Raw genomic sequence first — 25,104 nt, forward strand, 5'->3', positions numbered from 1 at the left:
GGGGCTCCAGGAACGGTGCAACTTCGGGCAACACGGCACCGCATGCAGCCACACGTGAGGTCCTAGAGGAACTTCTGCTTCTTGCCCGGCCTTGTGCCACATCTCAAAAATCTCGGCTTATCTCACTTCAGTCTCCGAACGTCTTAACCTGTTACTTTGACTTGTTTTGCTTTGCTGTCCAACTTGCCGTCCAGACAGCGCGCGCATCAAACTTAGGGATCAAACGGCTACGTAGGGATCTTCGACCCGTGGGGGCATGCAACTGAAGATTGGCTGCTGATCTGCGCATGCTTCCCAACTGTGTGGGAGTTTGACGTAATACAGGTGTCAATGACGGTCCCGGGTGCCTCTCTCCGTGTTGTATCTCACTAAACCACTTCGGTCGAAGGCATGAGCAGCAAGCGGAGATTCGGGATAGATCAAGTCCGAAGGCCGACGAATCTCTGAGTGGAGGACATGATTGCCGTATAAATGAGAGTTGTCCCGACAGTCTGGTCATTGGCCAAAGCAAGCTTGCACATTCACACTATCCTGGCTCCAACAGAGAGAAGCACCTCGCGAAGCAAACAAAGTTCGCCAATTTCAACGCTACCCCGGTTCCAACACAAAACCTTCAGATGTTTTCCAAAATACATCAACCCAGCTAGCAACTGCGTCGCAGAAGGCAAATTAAGTCCGCCAAAGCAAACGCCACCCTGGTTCCAACACGAAAACTTCAGAGATTTTCGCAGCGAAACATCACCCCGGTCGCGACTAGCGTCATGAAGCTTCCGTCCACGATCAATCCGGGCGCTCTACGCGCCAGGATTGACGAGACCTAACTATGGTCAGTCCTCGCAAATGAGACCATTCGCACGAACCCATCAGCACTTAGCGCCATTGCGACGTCAAGGTTTCGCGAGCCAGTTGGGAGTCAAGTTTGTCTTTCAAGACGTTGATTCCGTTGAGCCTTCAGAGGACCACCTGCGTAACCGATCTCGCGTCCGTTGGGTTGATAAGCTGCCCAGCTCGAGGAGTACATTGCCTTTCCCGCGTTTGGCTTGTCTGCTCCGGCTGCAGAACTCCGGTCCGACTTGATTTGTCCAACACATCCGCGAAACACTGCAGAACTTACCTCACATCACGACAACGATGGAACTCTTTGAAGTCCGGACGGCAGTGGAGCGGTTCGTCTGCGATCTGAATGACATTCGCCGCCGCGCAGAAGAGCGGGAAATTGCTGCTAAGCGCGACCTGGATCAAGAGGCACCGGCACTCCAAAGAAAGATCAGTGCCCTGCGCAAGCTAAAGACACAGCTAAAAGAGGAACTGAATGCGTGTCAACAAAAAGAATATGATGATGCCCGCCAGCGACTGGCAGAGATCGAGAAGGCTTACGATGCGTCTGTTCAGCATAGGCTTATGGTCTCGGCCTTGCCAAGCACGCAGACTTTGGTAAGCGATATCTGCACGTCTCGACTAGCTCACACTAACACTGCAGCTCAACTTCATACTCGGCGGGAATCCGACTGTCTCGCATTGCTCGTCGCCCAAGCCACTTTCTCCAACACAGCCTTGTTCAGGTATTACCATGGAAGTGTATCACGCTGATGACCTGGCTCCAGTTGCCGAGGCACAGAGTCCGTATTGTCCAGCGCGACCTGTCTTCGTTCCCATTTCTTCTGCGAAGAGACGGGTTGAAGATACGCCTAACAAGTCAGGCAAACGACTTCGCCGTGCAGCCTCGGCTATGGCATTGGCCGAGGAGACAGTCGGTAACGAGCTTTACGACGACGGAAACGCGAAATGCGATAGCAGGATCGTTCAGGACCACAAAGGATGGTTCATATTCAAGTGCGAAGAACACAATCTAGAAATTCCGTATAGAGCGGCCTCAGTGGCTAGTTCTCATTTGGAGATCCACGCCCACGACGGGCCCTCGGCTGCTCTTTCGCCCATCACCCAGGCCTTGGGCGTTGTACCCACAGAATATGACGAAGCAAATGCCGAGCTGGACGACGTGGAGAGGGCACCGACTACTGGGTATGAGGCGTTGAACTCCACTACGAAACACGACGCACTCGGAAGCATGCAAGCTGGTGTGTAGATGCAAGTTGAACATGTGCTCGAAGTTCGCTCATATGCCCCAGTAGGTGACTGCGACACGAGTGAGACAATTGGAAACGCTTGTCCAAATGACTCCAGCTCTCCCACAGGCGTTCGCCACGCGTCCGTCACGGCATCGGACACCACCTCTTAGCTCGACGATGCCGCAGAACCTCAGCGGGGCACGCGGTGTTGTCGGTGCCCTCGGAAGCGACGCTTGCGGATATGAAGGAGGGCAAATAGCAATGCGAAGGTTCTGCCGAAGACCCTTGGCGAAAAGGGGCATGGGATGCAATCATCGGGTATCTCGAAAGTCGGCAAGCACAATACTATAATGGACGTACTCTGCGAAAGCAGCCTCTAGTTCGGCAGACCCCTTGATGGGAGTGAGCCAAGAAAGCGATACTGCCAGCTTGGTAGGCATTGGCGTGGAGTCAGAGCAGGTTACGTGTTTCTGGCTATCGACGACGTTCAAACACGATCCGTCCAGGTGTCTCTATCGACGTTTCGTAGTGCCATAGTATGTAACGAGGTGTGCTTCTGGCACGATGTCGTCTTTCTACTGCCGGATAACCCTGCCTCTAGCCTCTCCCCGTCCCATGACCAGAGGTGCCCGCGACGGAGGAAAGCGCACAAGTCAGGTCGTCTTCTACAAGATCAGTCATCCAAGCAGATATTGTGGGCGTGACCAAGAACTAGAGAACCTGTTTGCCATGGTGGGCTGGCGCGCGGCGTGGGGCATCGTGCTAGCCTTGGCGGTCCACCCAGCTTCTCCCTGGCGTGGTGGCGATGTGGTAAGGCCGAGAGTGAATGCCTGGGCCGCTATCGCCGTGGAGCGTTCCCGGAGCAGACCAGGCAAGGATTGTTTGCCCAAACCAAAATTGGCAAGACAAAAACAGGCCATTGCGTGCTTCTACGTCCAACGTTCATCAAGCGCTGGAAGACACTGTTGATTTCGAGGCCGTTGGTACGCTGTGGATACACCCCGACCAGGGGCAAACTTGTTTGCCCTTGTTGATCTTGCCCCTGCGCAGATTGGCCTTTATTCGCGAGATGCTAGTGCGCTTGAGTAAGGACCAGGGACTCCCAGTGCATGCATTGTGCACATGAGCGGAGTGCATTGGGCAACAGTCTGAAGAACGAGGCCGGCAATGGTACCCGCATGCCCAATCACGATTGACAACTCGGCCCCTTTTCGTTCCACTTTTGTTCTTCGCAAGCTTGGGCGGGATGGTCTTGGACAGCCCATCAATGCAAAGGGCGAGATGCTCAACGTCAGAAGTTAGTCCCTGTTATGTTATGTTCCAAAATTCTTGAAATATGCGTGTCCCATAGCATGACTGAGTCAAGTGGTGACGCGAAAGTCCTACTCGTAAGGCAGTCCGTTGCACGCCGTCACCCGCAGCTCCAGCCAGTGGAGGCCCTGTCCATGAGGGGCTGTTGCTGATTGTTACCGCCTCAAACCTGACTTAGCCGTCGTATCAGTTCGTTAGCTACACGCGGGCGGCGGCAGCAAGTACGGAATGCACATAGTAATTACCTGAGAGGCTATGTGAATACACTCAATCGCGCTATATCTGCGTTCCCTAGCCGGCTATCGATGTGCTTTGTTGTTAAGGACATACCGCATTAGCATAAGGTTGGGTATTGGAGAGAACCGTTGTCGGTAGAGTCCTATTTGTGTGCTCATGAACCTGTGGTGCACTACACCTTCTCCGTGAAGTCGTTGACCAGGGCGGCATCAAGACAGGCAAGCCGCGTGTGTCCCAAAGCGTCCACGTTGGATCGGGGAGATGCCATAGTAGGGTTTCGGTCCATCGAAGGGTGGGCCGAAATGCTCCCCAATGCCGACGTGAACAGGGGAATGACCGACTCTCCTGGCTTGGAACGCGAACCTAGATCATGGCTTGACTGTTACCTAGAGACCGCCGAGGAGAAGTATGCGCCTTTTTCCAAGGTTAGTACGCGCCTGGTTATCTCAGAAAAAGTAGCAAATATCGGCAAGCGCATAAAGGGTATCTTTACGTACATATCAACGAGCAGAGAGAATAGTAATTAAGCCAGATGCTGGTTACGCTGTACTCACTGAGATACTGAAGATGCTGATAATGTTGAAAGTGAGAAAAGTGACAGCCCGCCCCCCGTAACCTCCTCAACATATGCTGAACGCTGTAGAGGAAGTAACAGTCAATGTTCTCATAACTCATCGTGTTCACAAGATAACATATCGTGTCGATTTATGAGTCCTTTGTTATTGTAACTGAAGGGAGCCGATGCTGCTGCTGCTGTTCCCAATAAGAAGGGACCGCAGGTAGATGTGCTCTTTCAACCCATCGCTGACTATGGAGTCGGGTTGGCAGTTCCCTCAGCTACTGACACCACCGTCCACGTTCAACCCGAGATGCGCCTATTTCGGAGATTCAGGTCCAATACAGCTTTCCAGGCAAAGCACCAACTATTTTTCCCTAGAGCCAACCAACCCGACCTACCCGACCTCTGCATCCGAACTTTTTGTGACCTGCCAGATGCCATCCTCCAAAGCGTCATGCGTTGTGTCTGCCCGCATGCTCAAGATGACACATACGAGACGTGCGAGACTAGCGCTGCTTTAGGCGCTTGCGCGTTATGCGATCTGAGGGATCTGGCCCACTGCGCGCGTGTCTGCAAGAGATGGTATAATCTGGCAACGGGCATACTGTAAGTGACTTTGCAAATCTTTGCGAAAGCTAGCGGAGGCGCTGAACCAGCCTCTGACTGACGCATATGGGCGTTGCTCGCTCGCTGCAGCTACCAGAGCATTCGCATCGATGCCGTTCATTATTGTCCGCTTGAGGCTCATCTTTCGGAGCAGCGCAAGCACAGGGGCTTCTTGAGAAGCAACGCCGACCCGGATGATGTCCTCACGGCTCGCCTCGGACTACTTCGCCGAACGCTGTGCAACAACGGCCCGCGCCTAAGCACATTAGTCAAATACCTCAAGCTGCCTCATATGCTCCGAGAAGCGGCCGGGCCAGACCTCTTTCGCATCGTCCACATGCTCCCAAGCATTCGCTATGTGGACCTCCCGTCGGGGTTATTCGCCGATCAGTCTCGCTATAGCACCCTTCGACTGGCCATCGAAGCCAGGTGTCGAGACCTCCGAAAGATGACATACTATGGAGGCGCAGAGACGGCCTTGACGGGGATGGCCAATGCTGACACGTGGCGAAACTTGGAGGTGCTGGAGTTGATCAAGATAGAGATGGCCACCTGCGTTCTGCGACATGCACTAGGAGCATTGGGAAACCTTCGCGCGCTGAAGATCGAAGGAGTGAGGTCTTTCTCAGATGTCAGTCTCGGCCATATCGACGCGTCACCTCCGTTCCCGTGCTTAGAAGAGTTGGTTTTGCGGAGCACCCCGGCCGTCACCGGACGCGGTCTGCTTGAGTACCTGTGCCGGACCGACACCAGTAACATGATTACCGTCTTGGCTCTGCTTGGCACGGGGGTGACGACTGAGTCCCTGGCGGATGCACTCTCGGCAGCTCCAAACCTACGGACATTCGCCGTCGAAGCTACAGTCTCCAGGCCATTGAGGGACGGAGCGATCGCCCAACGACTCGCGTCAACCTCTTTGCGAAAGCTCCGTTTCGAAATCACTACCGCTGACCCGAGAAGGTTTGGGTCTTGTACAATAGCCAGCCACTACAGGTGTCTGGCAGAGTCTCTCATGGCTAACGACTTGCCCAACTTGACATCAGTCTATGTCCTCGGCGAGCACTTACTTCATCAACTAGGCTTGCCGTACCCACGACTGGCATCCCCATCGACTTGCCATGCGAGTCTTCTTGATCCGGCGAATGCCGACGAGACGGCAAGGTGTCGGGTCAAATCTTTCCCAAAGGATGTGGCTTCCCGCGATCTACCTTCTCCACCATCCGTTGCACTCAGACAGCAACTGACGCTCTACACGAGAACAGCAGATGCAGCAGACTGGCCGTCAGCTGGCATGCAATCTCCCGTGCGAGGATGCGACCAACTGGTAAGCCATTACAGTCTGAATGCCGACATTGCGGGCTGCGGATGGGGGCATCATCAGGCAGTACATCAATGGGTACTTGCTAGAGATCAACAAGGGGTCGTCAAGCATCTCAACAACTTGGGAGCAAAAACAAATGCTGGCGGCCTTGAAATGAAGTACTGGCCCAAAACCCAAGAAAAGAGGGCAGATCTTTGGCGATGAACTTGCTGCCGCGCTTCCGACACGCGGACACGTTTCCGCCTGGGCGAATCGGTTGTCAGCTACTAATAACCAGTGACTTGTGTAGATAGACACGAACAAATGAGATTGCGATACCGTTGAGACAACACCAGTTGGTTGAATAATTTGAAGTGCTGACGTGACTATCGGGAGGGCTGTGCAATGCACAGATCGTACTTGCGCAGCACAGCAACGGCGTCAGGTGTTGGTTGAAGAGGTTTTCATGGATTCGTTAGGAGTCAGCATCATTCTAACTACCGCGGGCTAACCATCCGTCTTGCCAGCAGCTATTGCGACCCGTCCATGGGAGTCTCCTCTACACCGCCACACTAAAAGCACGAGGGGACATGACGCCGGTCGACGCCAGGATCAACATATGAAATCGATCACACACATGGGCTTCCTACTTTGACGGGGACTCATTGAACAGGGCATGTTGAAGCGAATCTTGATATGAGCAGCATTAATCGGTAGGTCGGCCCCGCCGGAGCAGTCGGGCGCGAATCAAAGGGGGTGACTTCCGAGCCCGGTCCAGAATAAACGCGGATGTACGTCGCTTAGGTACCGCCTAACACGGACGCGTCTACACGCCATCAGCTCACTGACGATTTAAGTGCAACTTTCCCACAGCATCGCGCTGCTGCTTGATGTCGACTTTGTTGTTGTTTGCTTGTTCCTCCCGCTATAGTAAACTTGCCACTTTCCAGCTCTATTCATGGTTCGAGAAAGAGCCTCTGTTGGACTTGCCCAGCCAGGTGCGAAACCTACAAAACGCACGATACTCTTCTGAATGCTTCATGGTTCTTTCTCTGTATGCTCCAAATCCCGTTTTGTGCGCCCTCGTTAACACCCAGAATCTGCAGCAGACTTTTGCTATGACGCCATCGATCAAATTGTTGCTCATACCCTCGATCCCCATACCACACTCGTGACCCTTACTGTCCTCGCCAAAGGCCTTCGCTCAGATGTAGCTGAATGGGATATCCAGGAGCATCGACTGACTTTGTTATACAACTACTGGACCAGCTTTGAGGGCAAGACGCGTCAAGACGTTCTAGGAATCGGAGAACTTTACCACCCTTTTCGATTGCTTCGACACCGTCGTGTTCGGGGGTAATGGCAAGTGCTCGTGTAATGGCTTGGATATACCGACGAGGGAGAGGACGTCTCGTGGGAGCCAGCCGCGAAGATTCGCGCCGATGCGCCTGATGTGTTGATAGACTACTGTTGCAATGTAAATGATGGTGGAGTAAATGCAGCGCTGTTCGGATCCATGGCGCGAATGGAGGCATACAGCGAGGTCAAGAACCAAGCAGAAGAGATCAGGTCTCAAGCCGCTGCGCTTACGATCGCAAGACGTCCAGCGAAGAGGATTGGGGACAGTGTTGCCGAGCCGGCCAAGTCCCCAATCAAAAAGTACCGACGCTGTAAGTCGTCTTGAATCGCAATCGCCTCCGCGCCTCACTAACTATGAGCGTAGCATCCAGACATGGTTCGACACCAGGCACACCACATCCCTTGCCCGGATTGTCAGTATCTAAACGGAGACAATCGCAGGCCCCCAATGGCGACATCCAGCCACAGCCAACCCCTAGATCGGCCGTTTCAACCACGAGACGGTTAAGTTTCCCGACGCATGATACCGAAAATGCCGGGGCGTCTCCCTCACCAGCACTTCGACCTTTGTCCCCGCGGAATAGCACGCGAGAAGCCTCTGTTGAGCCTGCCACATCGATTGACGCCCAGAATCTTAGAACTACAGTTGATGGCCGCACAATGCTATGGTTTATGGACGATTACACTGTTGCCGACATGCAAAAGGTTTGCCGCTTCGTTGATGAACATTGCACAGGCAAACTACGTTCACCCTTGTACAGCGGCGGCGACTGGGACGGACAGGCTGCCAGCGGGAGATGGGAGAACGTTTTTGCTGTAAGTCCCCTTGGACGCTCGGGCAAACAGGTATGACAATCAATATCGAAGAAATGGTATTTTTAATCAAACTCGGGCAAGTTCGCAGACCTGAGTAGTATCTCGTCGTAATCCAGCGAGTGGGCAGGCAATCATTTTGTTTCTGAGGAAGCACCGGTGTATCAAAGCTTGTGAAAGCCTCGTCGGTCAACTTCAAATGCAACATGTATACAGTCGTTGCTGACACAAAAAACTCGGCAAAACAATTCCATAACTGATGAGTCCTTAGAACTTCCTGTTTTCGGGAACCAGCACGTGAGCAGGTTTATTGAGGGCCAACCAGGCATTTTTTCCTGTGTGAAGAGACTTGTGAGGCACCAGCACACTATCGGCCGTCCTCGCCTGCAGGGCGTTCAATATTTCTCCGCGGGAGCTCGCGGCATGATCAAAAGTCCTTCGCCGACGGCTGATTTGGGCACGGCGGCATTGATCATAGCATACAGGTGAGGGTCAAATCGTGGTTCTCTTCGGCTACCCACTTTCGAAGATCATGTGCACAAACTGTGAGGAAACGCAGGTTGATCAAAGGATCGGTGGTGGTGCATAGTCCAGGCTCGGGATCCACTCGAAAAAATAGCGATGTGTTCCCTCAAAAGCGAGCGCGATGCGGACACGCTTTTCTGATAATTAATCTAATCTGTTTATCGAGCTTTAAAGCCTTTGGTTGGGTCTTAAATGCAGTGAAAGCCGGTAGCCTGATCGTCGCGGGTGCCAACATTGCCCAGACTCCCGAAAAGCTCAGACCAAGCCAGATAGATCGGCCCATATTCATTGAGGCGAGTCCCTTTTGTACTTTGCTTATCTGCGGCTTCAAGCAAATTGTCGATGAATTGTCTCTCGTGGATAATAAACAAGGGAATCGGGGAACTCTGAAGTGCACGAAGTGAAAGTTGCGGAGATAAGTGATCAGTCTATGTGAACGAGGGCATTACTATCAATGCAAATACTCATCCGCTGGCGCAAGTAGCATGTGCCTCAGGAGGATCGGATACGGTAGATGGTACAGCCGCGCCAAATAGCGTATCGACATCTGTCGACTCTGCCCTCGAAAGATGCTTTTGGCGACCGATGGCAGCGCGTCAGGGAAGTAGTGCTGCATTCGGCGGCGCGCCTCTCGCCACTGTTGACCGTAGCCATAGAAGTTCTGAGTTTTCAGCGTAGAATCAAAGTCTTCCGGAGAAATGGCATAATGGCTTGATATTTTGCTGCTTATCTTTTGACAACTGGCGAAGAATCTTCTTGTTCGCAGCGCATGCTATAAAGCTTACAAGAACCAGAGTTGGCTCTCCAACGCGTATGAACGACTGCTCAGACAAGCAGTCACGGGCACGTCCCGTCACCGCATGCTTCGACGAGCGTCAGCACACTGTAAGCCATCAGCCAGCGATCGAGGGCGGGCGCCGACGCCTGTGTCGAGGATGAGTCGGTAACTCTGGAATCTGCTGCCAACGTGGGCGGATACCGGGAGGTCTTGTGCAAGCTGGAATGGGAGAGTCTCGTCCTTTCGACGCTAAGGGGCGGTTGATCGTCTAGGGAGATCGGAACGTCGAAGGGTCAAGTGGAAATAGCAGAGAATCCTGGCCCATATGGTCGAAAGGTTCAGAACAAGGAGCGCGATATGACAGCGACTTCGCCACAAAATGCTTCTGGCCCCTAGCAAAGCCATATGGCATTCTGGCTAGGATGTTGCCGGTTAAGAAAAAGGCGGATAAGGATGAACACGATGCGAACTGTGATTGTAGACCGCTTATTAAAATATCTCTTTCCTCACTATTGTCAGGGCGCCTCGAAAGATAGAATGACATTGTCCTGATGTGGCCGCGATCGTTACCTCCATTAGGGTCATCAAAAGCGAAACGCTTTGAGAGCCGAGACTAGAGACTTTTGCGGAAACTCGTGTTGGAATTATGAAACTCGAGATATTGGACTACATTGCCCCATTTCGTTGACCCTGCTGCGGTATTTTGGCGTTCTGAGGCGCCAGCAACCTGTCGCTTGAGGAGACCATGTTACTGCCGTGAGCAGACGACGAGTATTTTTTGTCGTCAGCAGTAGTGAGACCCACGTTGCTACTACTGACAGACAGAGAAGTTCGAAGAGTATAACCGGAACAGCGTATGGGAAGACAATGTCTGGTTCCATGAAGACGAGACACCACCGAAGAGCAATAAGTCTTGCTTGTGAGCAAATTGGACGAGCTCGGACGAGCGACAATGCTTGTGGCAGAGGGTCGGAAGTTCGAAGTGTATACGGCTATCTCGGAGGTGATGCCATACCATTTCTTGGATACATGAGACAGGCGTCGTCCAGATGGTGTTGGGGCACGTAAAAAGACTGCTATACAGCCAAGACAGAGCAAGATGAAGGGGAAGCGGTCTTCGGTTCAGAAGAAGCCCGTGATGGTGCTTCAGAGGGCGGAACGATTGTCTGTAGCTGCGCCGACTTGCCGATGGGAAAGAAATCACTCTCTCTTCAACCTCATACAGTTCACGCATTGATCCTCGCCGTCTGCAAGCATTATTACTTTGCAGCGTGCTCTTCGTCGACGACAGTACTCTTGATGGGTCACCCATAAGTATCAAGTACGTAAAGTCTAGAGTTCTCCAAACAAACGAGAAAGAAGGGGTGTCATCACTGACTACAAGCCTGCGAGGTCGGACGGCGGCCCACCTTGCTTGATTTATTGTCACCGAGCGAGCCATTTTGGTTTGAATCTGGACCTTTGCCCTGGTGCTGTAGTCTGATGCTACGCCTGTCAATCGGCCGTTTTGATTTTGTGTTTGCTGATGACAACATTCGTCGTTCTTCGGTAGTCTGCTGTATTGTGTTTCGGTTCTTTGGTAATGGACCAGGCGTCGACACGAGCATGGACGTGTCCCCAATGGAAAACACGTCGCGCGTGAGATCAGAAGAGCTTAGAGACCGGGAGTCTTGGTTTGGTATTCCAGATTCGGGGCCTTCCAGATACACCACATTAGCAGGAGCTCAACATCCCGAGTAGTCAAGATAACTTACCTGGCACTCTGATGTCCTGCTCATCCGGCTTTGTGTCGTCATCGAGAAGTTCGTCGTTAGTCTCTGGCGAAGAGAAAAGGCCACCCATTGGCTGCATTCCATGCTCGTCGCGTTCGCCATTATCGTGTAGTTTGATACCTGTTCTCCTGCAATTATGTCAGTTGGATTTCGGCCACAATTTGTAATGCTCTGACAATCGCCGAAGAGACGTGTTGTCTGCAACGTGCCGTCCCTGTTTTCCGAACTCGTAAAGTCTGTAGGGCGAGCCCAGGCGCCTCCGAATCTTGTTCGGCGGTGTTGTTGACATGACAATACGGGCCCGATCGACGGTTTATTGACATGGAAACAGAGAATGTAACTGGATACAAGATACTCCCCGTGCTAACTCGGCGGAGACACAGTGGCTCTGATGAAAGGGGTAGAGTTGTAAACAATGGAAAGAGGATGAAGCACATGTAGTCGCCAATTTCACCTGACAGGGGTGCGGGAGGGCATGTCTGAACGTGTCCAGTAGTGTACGTACATCTACCACTTCACAATTTTGTAGTTGTGCATACATCCCGCCACGCACATTGGTGCTGCACAAGCCTTGAAAAAGCAATCATATCACTGCTGATAATTTTCGGGAGGTTGCCAGGCTGCGAAAGATCAAACAGTACGACACAGCCTCCAAGTCCCGGAAAGCACAACGACTTGACCTCTGGGTGAGATGCCAAGAGAACCGCGAAGGCGCCTAGCAGCAGAACCAGAAGCACAAGAAAAAGTACGATGCATGCATGTAAGGAACACGTAAGTGAAGGGATGACGGTCAAAGCCAATACGAAGGTACAGAAGGCTGATGTGGGAGCCAAGAAGGCCGACGAAGCGGTGGCAATAGCAGAGGCAGAGTTGGGGAAGAGCAAGGCTGAGAAGCCTAGGAACCAGATTGCCGAGACCTAAGTTGACAGAGACAATTCTAAACGACGGGTCGGACGGCATTGAGCCCAGTATCCTCGTGAATCTTTTCCTTAGAAATGGTGAGAATGCCGAGATCACATCCGTCGACGAGCCTGAGGATGTTGCTGAGGGAGATTTAATGTCAGGAAGCATTGAAAACTTGGGGCTAAGAAAGGGTTCAAGGAGGATCAATGTTTCTATTGTGCTGTTCTAAGTGCGAATCTTGTCATCATCATTGGTCCCGTTTCTGATACTGCTGACCTCAATGAGAGGCCCCGTGGATTCTTCGAAATTGAGTCTCTCCTCCAGAAGGGCAATGTATTGGGATTGCAATGATATGAGTATGTTTTGCTTGTGTCGCTCGCTCTGTAGTCTTTGTATCTCGCTTTCTAACTGCACGGAGCTCGAATTCACTCTCGTTACCTCCTCTTCGAGCGATGTCAAAGCCGCCTGTAGGCAATCTGTGATGTGGTAGCCTTGTGAATCTTGTGAATCATGGCTGGCCATGGTTGTATATTCTGAGATTAACGTAGTGAGAATGTAAATTGGAGCGGACGTAATCAAACTTCCTGTTTATATGGTGTCTACGCAGTAGCCTCATGGTACAAAACTTTACTCAGTAGCTTGAACGTGAAGTGTTTACCACGTTATGATAGCATGCTAACGGTACTTGAGTTATTGCTTCAAATGACACAATAGCGAAAGTGCTCCCGCCATTTTTCTGTCACGGGATTCCAACACAGCTGAAATGAAAACATTGTTATGGTTAAGAAGCGCTACCACTACATCTACCTGTGTTTTGACATGCTGGTCCATGTCGCCGGTTCCGTTGTTCTATCAAACCTAACGCGGCGCAGCCGCGGAGATCGACGCTGCTCTGATCTGTTGTGGATAAATATGAGTCGCGGCTGCGCAAAGGAACTTCTCTTGCTTACGCTCTGCTAAAGCCGAATAAAAAGGGGTGGTAACTAAACTATTAATGTTCGCAGGTGGTGATTTTGATGAGAATATTGATGAGTGTTGTCTTTATTCAGCTGTCAGAAGTTGCTTCTTGTTGTCGCAGAAATCGGAATGGCATCTCCTAAAAAGACTAGCTTGCCTATCCGTTCGTATCGCTTATGCTGTTGTGTAGGGCGCCGACAAGGAAGCAGAGTGCCGCAAAATTCGGTCGTAAACTGGCCACGGTCCCGATCAGCTGCGGAATTGGTGAGCGATATGATATGGGCCAGTAAATATCACGCCTGAGCCACATCCTCATGGTTATCTTTGCTGTCCTATTATGTTGTTATCTTCACGATTGACCTCAACGGCCAGTCTCAAATGCCTCAAGCCCTGTTAAACGTCGTGACAGTATAACATGCCGCTGAAAGCTTGCACGATCCCAAAATTGATCGTCGTATACTGCAGTGACTGTTTTGGATGCCATAGTAAAGATGCACAGTCATCGTGTATTCTATCAGGTAATCAAATCAACATATGCACTCCTCAAATGGAGCATTCTCTATTCTTTACATGGCTTTGCTTCAGACTTTGATAAAACCTCAGACTCAAATTTCAGCCCTGTAATGGGAGAAAATCATACCCTGTGTACGGCGGGGCTGGTATGAATTCACCGTTTTGTCTATCCGAGGAATGACGACACAACTGAAACTCATCTCGGGGTTTCAAATTGGAGACATGGCAAAAGTTGAGAAACAAGGAGAAGCTAGACCGTTGCCGTGGTGAAGGGAAAACCACACGGCTGATATTTACAAGACCACCTCTAGCTTCCCATGCAGAAATGCTGACTTATCACAAGCAGATACAATCGAGAAGGAACCATACCAAAAGCCAAACGACAGCCGCCACTGAGAGCCATGTCGTCGTCCCAGTTTCTGTCGCGACGCCAACATCTAGAACAGAGAGAATGCCGCTAGAAGCGAAATTTACGGCTAGACAGACACCCATACAAGCCAGAGCCGTGACTAGGAGGACAGCCTTAAGTAAACCTACCACCATCAGAGGTAGGCAGAGGAGCCACTTGGTCCATCCTGATAGAACAGAAGTCAGAACCATCAGAAACGTGCCTACCAGGAGAACCACAAGCGACCAGTATGCGGCGGCAGCCATCGTATCGAGCACATTGAAGTCAACTTCCGCCAAGTCACTGACTAAGCCGTCCGGCAGCCCGGGGACAATCTGGCGTGCCATGCTGAACAGGCTGTCGAGTACCGTGATTTGGAGGGCATCTAAGACGTCAAAGTCCTTAGATGAGACGATTTTGCTGGTCGAGTTCGGGTAGCCCAGCTGCCACACGCCCCGCGTTTGAAGACAGAAGTAGACAGGCACCATGTCTTCCCACCGAGTCAGGTCGTCAAAGAACTTGGACCTGATGTTCTGCCAAATGTCGGCGAGTGGTGTGCTGACCGCTTGCTTTGCAGAGGCCACGGCCGTTGCGATATGCTCTTCTGCTTTCGAAACGACAGACTTCGCCGGGTCTACGATTTCGCTAGGGATGGTTATGCGCCTTTGCGCTTGGTCTTCGTGAAGGACATCGAATGTTTCGGTAATATTCCGAACTATTTCTGCTGTGGTGACCTACACGACTGTTAACAAACATGGGCAGAGATGAGATCAGTCGATGTGGGGCCGGGCACATTCAGCATAGAACAGCTTCGTCCAGTTTGTGGGCCGGGATTAACGTGGAACACGAAGAACCAAAGGAAGCCTAGCCAAATGATGGCATTGAATATGGTGAGGAACCGCATTTTTGTTACAGAATGTAGCCGACTTTCGTCTGCTTATATACTGGACTCCGAGTGTTTCATGGCAAGCTTGGCAAGGCCTCGAGGCGAACATAATCACACCCAACAACGTACATTAGGCTAGGTACTATGGTATTTGGCCATTCAGATCCGCTGCAATAGTTCCATGATCCCAATGTTCAATGATGCACTAGACAGGCATAACCTCTTCCACATAGTGTGTTTCTCTTCAGCTGCCTGCAGTGCTTCTTGTAGCAGCTGCTTCGATGCAAGCTCGTCGTTGAGGATATCTTCCAAGGTTGCGTGAGTACACATGATTATGACTGTTGGTCGAGACATGACCAATATGAACCGAAGTCTACCGCGACAATTCCACAGCTGGAAGATGATATAGGATATTTATCAAGACTGCCACAAATAGAATTTCCAATGTCAAATGTACAGCTTGCGGGACTACTTTATATCATAGCTGCGAACACCACTTCAATGAATCTTCCAGCCCTGTGAGAAAAGAACCCTTTAACCGGATACTGGTATATAATGAAGTTCAATAACATCTCTTTCACTTAGGACGCTCTTTGATTATTGCTGGCACGGCATAGCCTCGCTCACGTGTAACTGGCGAAGAGAATGAACGGTGTGCATGAGTCATAAGCAAAATCATCAGTCCATATCTCGTTTTCATTCCGCCACAACGTGGTGACATCGTTTGAAGTTACATAACGAAAATTTTTTTTTGTACATCATAGTCGTCTTGTTTCATTAGCCCGCCTAACAGACAATCTGCTGTTGTTTCCTAGCTAGAGTCAGCATGTGAAGGAGCGATCGTATTACCAAATGATATGACCTCCAGCCATCTTCCAATGGCCACGGCTGCTGAGGTAGCAGACTGTAAGGGGGTGTGTACACAGATCCCGGTCACAAGTGGGTGATCAAAGTAGGGGTTCTATCCGCAGTCGTATTTTCTCATCACTACTCAAAGCAGAATCTGACATCGAATGTGGCTGATTTGAATTCAGCGTTGCACAACGTCATTGATGCAAAATAGTAGCCATAGGACGGAGTCTTCATAAGGATACGCAAGGGACCCTCTTCAATTCGCAGAAGCTAATTATTCGTTGTATAAAAAGATCTATTAAGTAGATGAGAAGTGTTTTGCTCTCTAGGATGTATATATTGTTATCATGAAATCATCAGCTGCGGGTCGAGCCACGATGGCATGTCGAATAACTCCGAAAACCCAATGCTGGGCAATGCCGGAACCGAGGGAAGCGAGTTCCATGGCAGGATTTGGTTGTAGCCTTCTGTAAATGATGTTTGAAATGTAGTAGCGGGGTAAGGGTTATACTCTGCTAGGGGGAGCGTACAGTCGAGGGTGCTGTAGTTCGAGTAGGGAATGATAGATGATATTGGGGAAGGATCGGACGACTCGGCGTACCCTCCGTCAGTGATTGGCGTGCCTAACTCGACTGTGCTTGACGCATCGGGCTGAGGCGTCGAAGGCCGCGTCTCACCTAGCACAATATATTTCAATCGCTGCATGTCGTTGCTTGCCATGGCGTCACGGACTTCCTGCAGTTCTCTGCGGAGATGTTCCACTTCTGATTGCAGGCGTCTAGTTTCTTCTTGCTTCTTCTTCCGGTGCTTGGCCTGAGCATCTCGATTTCTTTTCTTTCTCATCTCGGGTGAAACACGGGTCATATTTGCCGTGAGCTAGTAGGGGCTTCTGATGATTGTTCAATGGAAGCCGATAGCCCATTGATATACCACCCAGGCTTCGTATGGAATGGCATGAAATTCTAGGAGGTGGCTCGACGGCACCATAGTCCGAAACCATTGCCACTCCGTTTCAGAGATGAGATTTACATCATATCTGTGTTTCAGATCACACGGAGGAACGTTGGGAAACTCACCACTTTCAGGAGCATAAGCCGTTGGGCGAAAACAAACAAGGGTACCGACGAAGATCTTGTTTACAGCGAAGGGTACGGCACAGCCTCAGAGGGGCCTAGAACGAGACAGGAGTGATCTTGGGCACAGCAACAGAGCACCTGAAGTGCTAACGAAGTTCATTTAGCCTGGTTACTAGTGTGTCAAAGCTGGACAACATAAGAGCCTCTCGCACCGCTCAGCCGCCTTTTCAGAGATGCCAGCACAGACTCTGCGCTATAGTTCATCTTAGATCAGATTACGGTCACTACTGTACGTTGCCGACATTTATCTTGGGTCTAGACCGACTAGTATGCCTTGAGAACAATTCTCAAGACGTCAATTTGCAGAGGCTCAAGCGTGTTCTGTTGTCGTAGCTTGTTAGTCAGAGCCAACGTAACATAACATTCGATGATTGATCTGATTATTCCCTTTTACCTCATGGAAGGATCGCGAACAGCGGCGTGACATTATTGGTAACTAACTACTGAAGGCTAGAACCAACGGTACTTTTGGACCTGTTATATAACGACCTCATCCCGTGCGTTTTGCGATGGCCGACATAAGTATTTCACGTAACCCATACAATTCATGATGTGTGGACATGCCTCGCACCTATGAGGAGTCTTACTTGACTTTGGACGCATTAATAAAACCTTAGACGGCCAGGCCGTCGTGAGTTTATCCATGTTGTAGCAATGTAAATACCTTTTCGTGGGTAAAGTGGTGATTTCTCTTCGCCCTAATCTGATTGAAGTCCATCTCATAGTCAGCGGTTGAAAGTTTAAGTTGCCTTTTCGCCTCTCATAGGTAAACTCCTGAGTGTGTCGACTGTTGGCTGGACGAATGACTTTAGCTACGAGAACAGGGCGAGCACTCATGGTCCACGGGACAGTCGAAGCAGATCATTAGCTTTCAAGGCAGAAGGCAATGATTGACGGAAAGGTTCAGCTGATCGTGCCAATACGTCTCAAACTCTGATTAACAACCAACGATGTTAGTAGCCAGGGGCGATCATAACGCCGAAGCCCACCTTGCCAAAGTTGACGAACCGATACTCCAGCACAGCCTTACGCAATGTATTCTACTTGACGGAGAGCTTGACTTAGGCAGGTGACCCTACTCTATCCCTGATCGTCGCGAATCAAGTGGCGCATTTGCTCGCAATCACAGCAAGGACTGATCATGGGTCGGCAACTTAGCGCAGGACTCCACATACGCCGACCAGATTAATCGATGTGGTCGACCGAGCTAACTGAATCGGTATCCTTCTCATCCATTTTCGACACCGCCATACCTCCCGACTTTCCTTGTTTCATCACGGCAAGCGGACAAGCTGTGGAGTAGATTGAGGTTTTAGTCACAAGAACGGCTGATTCCTCATAGATGATGCCTAGAGCTAACGTTTGAGGACTTGGAATCAATGGCCGTGTCACACATGGCTCAGCACTAATGATGCAAGATGTGTTTTTCCCAACAACGCCTTGACACAGTTGATATTCTCATTGCCTCTAAAGTATGGCTGAATCAAGATTAGAGCTAACCAGCAGCTCCCGACTCAGACAGAACTTCATCTAATCGGAGACTACTTGCTGCTATTCTCAGGAGTCAGCCGACCAAATCAGCGGCCAAACTGACCATCGACGCTGAGCAAGCCATCGCCGGCAAATAGCAAACATTGGCGAGCCAGAACAGATGACCTAACATCTATCAGTTCATTATTATCTAAGTTGGCTTCGCAAATATCGACTACCAACTCCCTCACTGCAGCTTCGTTATCATCGCCTATCTCAAGAAGCTGAATGAAGAAATATGGGGTTGGGTGGTTGACGCGTCACTTCAGTTCAGTAAGAATATCCATTTCTAACCGGATGAAGAATCTCTCGTCTCGATAATACCCTTCGGGAATGAATTGCATAAGCCGCTTGAGAGATGGCACCCGCCCCTTTGCTTCAATGTACTTGGACGCAATCCATAAGGCAGTACAGCCGATCAACTTGTAGTATGCCTCCCCACAGAAGCTTTGTTCACAGCAGAACCTGTCGACAATGTTGACCGATAAAAAAAGCGTTTCTGGAAGTAGACCAAGCATGGCATGAGCCACTTGGAGATGTCGGACGATGTCCGGTCTCATTTCTCTTATTCCATCCGGGAAGCGGCTCATGTCGGGCATCGTCTCGGCCTTGGTGTTTGTCAGTTTAGCGGAAGCGACCTGAGTGTCAGGTTATCTGAACTTCTGAAGTACATGCCTCTATGAGCTCCATATATTTGAGGATATCTTGAGAGTACTCATCATGTAGCTCATGTGCTCTGGAGAGAGATGCCCTCTGCCTTTTCGGGATGGGCACCTCGTCGGGGCTCCCAAGCTCAGTAGCATCTCGTTTGAGCATCTTCCGCATGGTTGCAGGTCGTATATTGAGTTCAGACTGCAATGAAAAGAAGAGTGAATAACAACGTCGAAGTCGTAGTTCGGGAAGCTGGTATATGAGCATCGGACAACTAGCCATTTCAAGTTGGGTGTTCACATGGTGGCGTTCGTATATTTTCATTGTTACTCCCTTTGCCCTTAGCGCCTCAGGATCTAGGCGTTATGATGGCCCAAATAGTATCAAAATAACGTATCGGAGTTAAGGTGGGGCGACAGCAACAACAAAGGCTGGTTTCGAAACGTCAAGAAGAAAGCGGTTATTTCGGGACGAAACGAGTTCGATGGCTGTCATAACCAGCCTTTCCATAACAGTGACAGAATAGTCAACATACTAACATGATACCAACATGAGTGGGGAAAAGGGACTAGCCAGTTAAAGCCCACCGCAGCGGATGGAAGGTACGTAGTTGTTGTTGTTGTTGTATTTAACGCCGTGGCGGCCGGGCTAGAGCCCTTACCGCAGACCTCCCGAAGGGTATATGGCGTGGAGGGCCGTGAGCCAAGGCTACCTACTCTACAGTACGTCGTCTCTTTACATCGTCCTCCAAATCATGCCTTGTGGCCACTACGCGTTCTGTCTGTCCCCGGTTCCCGCTGGTGCCCCAGTTTCATTCTTTCCCAAATCGTCCCTTGGAATCGGGAGGTTCTTTGTAGTCCGCACTCACATCTACGTAGGTGTGGATGCTGCTACCGCAGACAGATCTTCTGGAAGAAGTCCGTCACGCGGAGAAAGGCCTCGAAGCCTCGTGGGTCGGTGATTAATCTCTTGAAGTAGGCCTCGAGAGATCCCATAGGGCCTATGGGCTCGGGCATACTGCGAGAGTGGAGGGTCGGCCACCGTTGCCTCCTCGCCAGCGTTAGTCGACAGTAGACCAGGTGGTCCACGTCTTTTGCCTCTCCACAAGAGCACATCATTAGAGCGTCGTCGTGGTTGAAACGTCGGTGATATTGCTCGAAGTCCCCGTGACCCGATCGTGCCGCCAGCAGGTGATGTAGCGTAGCCCGCGGCAAGGCCAGTTCAGGAGGGCTGGATAGAGCTGCCTCAAGCCCCAAGTCCGCGTACCGCGGCCTTCGCTCTTTATACCACCATCTCCTGTGGTGGCCCTGTAGTTTTTCCCTTGCAAGCCGCTTGATACCCGCTAGTGTTGCCATTTGACCCATCCGCGCCGGCAGTGTCGTTCCTTCTTTGGCCAGCCGGTCCGCGGCCTCGTTTCCTTGGATGCCCTGGTGTCCCGGAGACCAGTGCGTCCGTACATCAAAAATCCTGGCTGCTTCTTGGATTTCGAGGAACGCCTCTTGTGACGAGTCCGGCGCCTTGCCGCGGATACCTTGTATAACGCTGGTGTTGTCGATACATATGTGGATTGGATGACCGCGATTGGTGAGCAGAGCCCTTCTGAGGCCGGCTCGCGCTCCTTCGACCTCGGCGTCGAACACTTCTGCCAGTCCGAGTCGGCCGCACCCTTGCGCTATGCGTTTGGAGTCTCGGTAGATGACGAAGCCGTACCCCACGGCTCCGTTCGTCGCCCTGGAGCCGTCCGAGAAGACGATCATATGGCTTTCCGGTACTGTCTTTAGCCAGCGCTCGAAATCTTTCGCAGCCTCTTCTTTGCATTGAACTACTATCTGATCCTGTGAGCTTGGCAGGTACTGTGATTGGAGGAACGCTGGTCTTCCGCATCTTGGCAGAAGTTCAGCCGTCCGTTGTAGTCTCGTCTGTTGCTGTCCCTGCTGGGAGAGCCGCGCGACTAGCGGGTGTCGGCGATCGATCCTCTGCAGTCGGACTGCGGCCCGTAAGCGGACGCCCTCTAGAGCGACTTTGGCTGACGGTAAGCCGGCGTCTCGGAGGAGGCTGCTGGTTGGCGTTGTCCTCCAGACAGGCAGAACGGCCCTTGCCGCCGCTGTAATGACGCTGTCGATCTTCTGCACGAGCCCCTTCTGGCCTGTGTTGACGGGTCTTCCTTGGAGAGGCGGATTCGTGTCTGTCTCCGCTTGGCGTCTCGAAGCCGGCTTCGTGATACCTGCGTACCATGTTTCGGCGCCAAAGAGCGCGATCGGCAGTACGCAGGAGACGACGGCTTTTCGCACGGCGGCCGCTGGCAGTCCTCTCTTTGTGTTTGTAAGCTGCCTCAGGTGTTGAGCTGCCTTCTTTGCCGCAGCTACTCTTGTGTCGACGTGGTGCCGGAAGGACAGTCTCTTGTCGAACCAGACACCCAGCCAGCGTACAGGTTTTGTCGAGGCCTTGACCACCAAATCCCCCGCCCTGACCTCTGGCAGCTCCGCTGGCTGGCCGTGCTTCCTAGTAAAGTGGATGACCTCGCACTTGCTCGGGTCAAAGGAGACCTTGTTCTCCGAACCCCATCTGAGAATGCCGGCTGCGCTTCGGTTGAGTATTGCGACGTTGCTCTCCAGGGAGGGGCTTATGGCCAGAGTGGCGATGTCGTCCGCGTACCCGAATCGCGCGTCCGGGTCGTCTTCAAGTATTTCCGCGATGTAGAGCAGAAAGACGATGGGAGACAGAGGCGACCCCTGCGGCAGCCCGCATGACAGAGGAAAGTATTCCGTTGTGCTTTCTTCCAGTCGGACTCTGGCGATGCGGATGCAGCAGAAGCTGAAGATGAGTCTAACCAAGCCGTGTGGCCATCCCTGCTGACGCAGTCTAATGACGAGCCGGTTCCGAAGGACGGAGTCGAACGCCCCTTTTACGTCCATAGTCAGAAGTGTCGCCGTGAGCCCTTTTAGGAGGGCCGTTTCGATATCGTGGGCGAGGCAGGTCGTCAGATCGACGGCTGACCTGCCCTGTAGGGCTCCGATCTGTTGCGGACTGACGATGCGCTCGACAATCGCCAGGGACGCCATCCTTCTGGCTATCAGTCTCTCGAGTCCCTTGCCCAGGCACGAGAGGAGCGCGATCGGACGCCAGGACCCGGGCTTGGAGGCATCCCTGCCGGCCTTCTGGATCATGACCACCTCAGCTCTGCGGAAAGGCAGAGGAAAGTGGCCGGCCCGCATACAGGACTGGAATAGCTGCCTGACCGGCTCCGAGATGACGCCCCAGCAGGCCTGGAGGAGGCGCGTGGTGATCCCGTCCACACCAGGGGTCGTTGTCTTTGTTAAGGTGGCCGTCTTCACTTCTTCTCCGCTAACATTGTCCTGCCAAGTAATCGCTCGCCTTGGGACGACGGGTACGTCAAACGGGTCACCCGGTGCGTCATCTTCCGCACTAAACCTGTCGAGAAGGGCTTTCCGGAGCGCTTGGGCCTTTTCGTTAGTATCCTCGATCGTCTGGTTGTCCACAATCAATGGGGGTGCTCTGGTCAGTGGGCTCGCCTTCCGCCAACCCATGACCTGATAGAGGTCCCGGTCTGAAGCGACTCCATCGATCTTTCCGGCCCAGTATGCTCGCTTAGCCTTCCTCACAATGCTCAGGAATGCCTTCCGCTCTTCCATTGGAGAAGGATTTGCGTTCTGCTCCGTCTCCCAGGCTTGTGGGTTGCGGGCAGCACGGTACGTTCTGTGGGCCTCTGCGCATTCCTCCGTCCACCAAGCCGCGCCTTTTCCCTGTTTTCCTCTCTTCTTGCCGACCGCCTCAATGGCTCGGGAGAAGAGCTCGACGATGTGACTTGCCTGCCCGTCCAGGTCTGCCGGAGTAGGTTGATCCCCCAGATTGGGCATCGCAGCTAGCCCCCCTTCGATCAGGTCTCTCAGCCGAGGCAGCGCCGAGTCGGGCACTGACAGTGGCCGTGGCTGCGGGTGGCCCTCTCCCTGTGACACTGGGCGTTTGAATAGTGGTATGACGGCCACGATGGCCTCGTGGTCAGCTCCCGGGTGTAACTGTGGGCTGACCTGCGCGTGCGCAAAAGGGATATTAGAGAAAGCCAGGTCCAGGACATGTCCGCAATCCTGGGTTGCCACCCCAACTTCGCTGATAAGAGAGAGATTGTGGCCGTCTGCCCAGCCTGCGATGTCATCTCCCCGGTTCCCGTTCCTCGTCCCGGGCTCCCAAGAGTAGTGATGCGCGTTGAAGTCACCCGCGATCAAAGCTCGCTCCGGGGGTTTGAGTTCTAGCAGTATCCCTGTTGTGCGGCTGTGGGGGTCGCGGGGTTGTCTGTACACGTTGACGATAGTCGTCGTTTTGTCGACCACCAGCCACAGTACGTCTCTCGTGTGGACAGGCCTCTGCTGCTCCACCGTCATCCCTATCCCTTTGCGTGTGTAGGTCAATACTCTTGGTCTGGTTCCTTCGCTGTCCCAGAAGTCGACCGGGACGAAAGAGTCGAAACCCGGGTGCGTGTTCAGTTGCACGTTTCCGTCCTTCCAGCCCGTCCAGGGTTCCTGGACGAGGACCACATCTATCTGAGCCTCCCAGCAGAGCTGCAGGAAAGCCGTGTGCGCCGGGGAGATCTTTCCGACGTTGCCCTGCGCAACGCGTAGCATCCGTGGGGTCGCCGCTCTCGGCTTACGTCTCCGAGTCGAGTTCGAGGTGGGTGTAGGCATTCGCGACGTTGTAGTTTGGCTTCTGTGCTGCCCGTTGGCTCCTGCTTGGCATGGGTAGCATGGGACGGTCGATGGAGGTGTTGTCGGGGGAGTCTTCGCCCTCGCCTTCGTCCGCCTCGTCTTCATCCATGCTGCTGCTGTCAGTGCTTCCGTCACCGAGGCAAACGATCGAGCTTGCGGAGGGCGTTCTCATGCGCGCGCGCTTGGCGCCGGGTTGCTGGTTCTGGCTGGTGGAGGTAGGGACGCCTGCCGCCTCCTGGCTACTGTCGGATCGAGTAGCCTTGTACAGAGTGTCCGATGCTTTCTGGCCGGCCTTCCGGATCCGAGCCCGCTCCTTTCGACCGGGAAGGGAGACGACGCCGTTTACGGCCGAGGGCCTCGCTGGGCAGTCTGTGTGGCTGGCTTGGAAGGGGCCGCAGCAGTTGGCACATTGGGGCCTGGCCATGCAGGGTCCCGTTTCGTGTGAATCGGAAGGTCTTCCGCAGTTGCTGCAGATCGGTCGTCGTCCGCAGAACCGGTTGGAGTGGTAGCCCTGGCAGCCGGGGTCGTGTCGGATGAGCGTCCTTCGTTTCTTGACGGGCAGAGATCTGCCGCTTTGGTTGAAGAGCCTGAAGGGCGTGACCTCTGATGTGAATGATATGAGCCAAGATATTTCGTTCGTGACTGGGTTGGGCCCAAGGCGGGACGGTCGAGCAAGGACAGGCTTCTGTCCTGTCTGTGCGAAGACCTCATCTTCAACGAGTGTGGCTGGGTCCAGGACGTCCCCGCCAATGCTGTGTAGTTTTGTTGGGCATCGCGGCACAACGTAAGTGTACCACTTGATAGGCGTCTCGACCTGGTGGGCGCCGAGGCATTCCGCCAGCTTTGCCTTACTTGCAAGTAGTCTTTCCTGTATTTGCTTGTTTCGCGGCTTCAGAGAGTAACCTGTGCTGATATGGTAGACGTGGGGAAGGTCCGCTAGCCCCAGGCCAACGGCCTTACAGACGATCTGTCGTACGGCGAACGGTGCGATCTTCCGAGCGGCCGCTAAGCTTTCTTCCGGGACGCGGGCAAAGATGCGGAGGTCCTCCTTCGGCTGCGCCTGCGGCTGATCCTCGGCGGGGAGTGTGGCCTTCGGGCGGGCAGAGCTCTGGCAGCTCTGGCCGCTCCGGGTCGCCGCAGTGGTGTTGCCCGCCATCGGTGCGACGACAGCCGCCCAACTCCGGGCCGCTATTGGGCTTGTCTCGTGATTGATCAGTCTCTTGAGGGTTTGAATGACA

At 52.6% G+C, this 25,104-nt stretch overlaps 8 protein-coding genes across 8 annotated transcripts; 3 read left to right on the forward strand and 5 right to left on the reverse strand.

Moving 5' to 3' along the window:
* Positions 1–1,324: 1,324 nt before the first annotated feature.
* On the forward strand, positions 1,325–2,436 carry BDP55DRAFT_38378 (uncharacterized protein). Its single transcript, XM_060567179.1, has 2 exons — positions 1,325–2,078; positions 2,130–2,436. Exons 1-2 carry the CDS (start codon positions 1,571–1,573, stop codon positions 2,237–2,239), a joined length of 618 nt encoding a protein of 205 aa, XP_060421919.1. The 5' UTR covers positions 1,325–1,570; the 3' UTR covers positions 2,240–2,436.
* A 1,483-nt stretch (positions 2,437–3,919) lies between these two features.
* BDP55DRAFT_638995 (uncharacterized protein) lies at positions 3,920–6,307 on the forward strand (the record flags this gene model as incomplete). Its single annotated transcript, XM_060573188.1, has 3 exons — positions 3,920–4,042; positions 4,352–4,782; positions 4,873–6,307. The coding sequence occupies 3 exons, from the start codon at positions 3,920–3,922 to the stop codon at positions 6,305–6,307; spliced, it is 1,989 nt and encodes a 662-aa protein (XP_060421920.1).
* Positions 6,308–7,040: 733 nt separating this feature from the next.
* On the forward strand, positions 7,041–8,293 carry BDP55DRAFT_699171 (uncharacterized protein; the record flags this gene model as incomplete). The annotated part of the gene is made up of 4 exons (XM_060577865.1): positions 7,041–7,080; positions 7,189–7,430; positions 7,482–7,752; positions 7,806–8,293. The coding sequence occupies 4 exons, from the start codon at positions 7,041–7,043 to the stop codon at positions 8,291–8,293; spliced, it is 1,041 nt and encodes a 346-aa protein (XP_060421921.1).
* A 2,634-nt stretch (positions 8,294–10,927) lies between these two features.
* Positions 10,928–11,806, reverse strand: BDP55DRAFT_638997 (uncharacterized protein; the record flags this gene model as incomplete). The annotated part of the gene is made up of 3 exons (XM_060573189.1): positions 10,928–11,280; positions 11,312–11,457; positions 11,784–11,806. The coding sequence occupies 3 exons, from the start codon at positions 11,804–11,806 to the stop codon at positions 10,928–10,930; spliced, it is 522 nt and encodes a 173-aa protein (XP_060421922.1).
* Positions 11,807–12,451: 645 nt separating this feature from the next.
* On the reverse strand, positions 12,452–12,761 carry BDP55DRAFT_686692 (uncharacterized protein). The gene has a single exon (XM_060576525.1). The coding sequence runs from the start codon at positions 12,752–12,754 to the stop codon at positions 12,458–12,460; it is 297 nt and encodes a 98-aa protein (XP_060421923.1). The 5' UTR covers positions 12,755–12,761; the 3' UTR covers positions 12,452–12,457.
* A 1,220-nt stretch (positions 12,762–13,981) lies between these two features.
* BDP55DRAFT_686694 (uncharacterized protein) lies at positions 13,982–14,914 on the reverse strand. Its single transcript, XM_060576526.1, has one exon. It carries the CDS (start codon positions 14,435–14,437, stop codon positions 14,039–14,041), a length of 399 nt encoding a protein of 132 aa, XP_060421924.1. The 5' UTR covers positions 14,438–14,914; the 3' UTR covers positions 13,982–14,038.
* Positions 14,915–15,744: 830 nt separating this feature from the next.
* On the reverse strand, positions 15,745–17,124 carry BDP55DRAFT_721646 (uncharacterized protein). Its single transcript, XM_060578521.1, has one exon. It carries the CDS (start codon positions 16,690–16,692, stop codon positions 16,174–16,176), a length of 519 nt encoding a protein of 172 aa, XP_060421925.1. The 5' UTR covers positions 16,693–17,124; the 3' UTR covers positions 15,745–16,173.
* Positions 17,125–18,663: 1,539 nt separating this feature from the next.
* On the reverse strand, positions 18,664–19,104 carry BDP55DRAFT_721647 (cyclin). Its single transcript, XM_060578522.1, has one exon. It carries the CDS (start codon positions 19,091–19,093, stop codon positions 18,755–18,757), a length of 339 nt encoding a protein of 112 aa, XP_060421926.1. The 5' UTR covers positions 19,094–19,104; the 3' UTR covers positions 18,664–18,754.
* Between the last annotated feature and the right edge of the window lie 6,000 nt (positions 19,105–25,104).

Source organism: Colletotrichum godetiae (assembly GCF_030913485.1).
Source record: "Colletotrichum godetiae strain CBS 193.32 chromosome Unknown BDP55scaffold_102, whole genome shotgun sequence".
NCBI lineage: Eukaryota > Fungi > Ascomycota > Sordariomycetes > Glomerellales > Glomerellaceae > Colletotrichum > Colletotrichum godetiae.

Coding starts and splice junctions, on each gene's coding strand:
- BDP55DRAFT_38378 (XM_060567179.1), top strand. CDS start 1,571: ATGGAAGTGTATCACGCTGATGACCTGGCTCCAGTTGCCGAGGCACAG. Junction 2,079..2,129: donor ACTCGGAAGCATGCAAGCTG/GTGTGTAGATGC, acceptor CATATGCCCCAG/TAGGTGACTGCGACACGAGT.
- BDP55DRAFT_686692 (XM_060576525.1), bottom strand. CDS start 12,754: ATGGCCAGCCATGATTCACAAGATTCACAAGGCTACCACATCACAGAT.
- BDP55DRAFT_686694 (XM_060576526.1), bottom strand. CDS start 14,437: ATGGCACGCCAGATTGTCCCCGGGCTGCCGGACGGCTTAGTCAGTGAC.
- BDP55DRAFT_721646 (XM_060578521.1), bottom strand. CDS start 16,692: ATGACCCGTGTTTCACCCGAGATGAGAAAGAAAAGAAATCGAGATGCT.
- BDP55DRAFT_721647 (XM_060578522.1), bottom strand. CDS start 19,093: ATGCCCGACATGAGCCGCTTCCCGGATGGAATAAGAGAAATGAGACCG.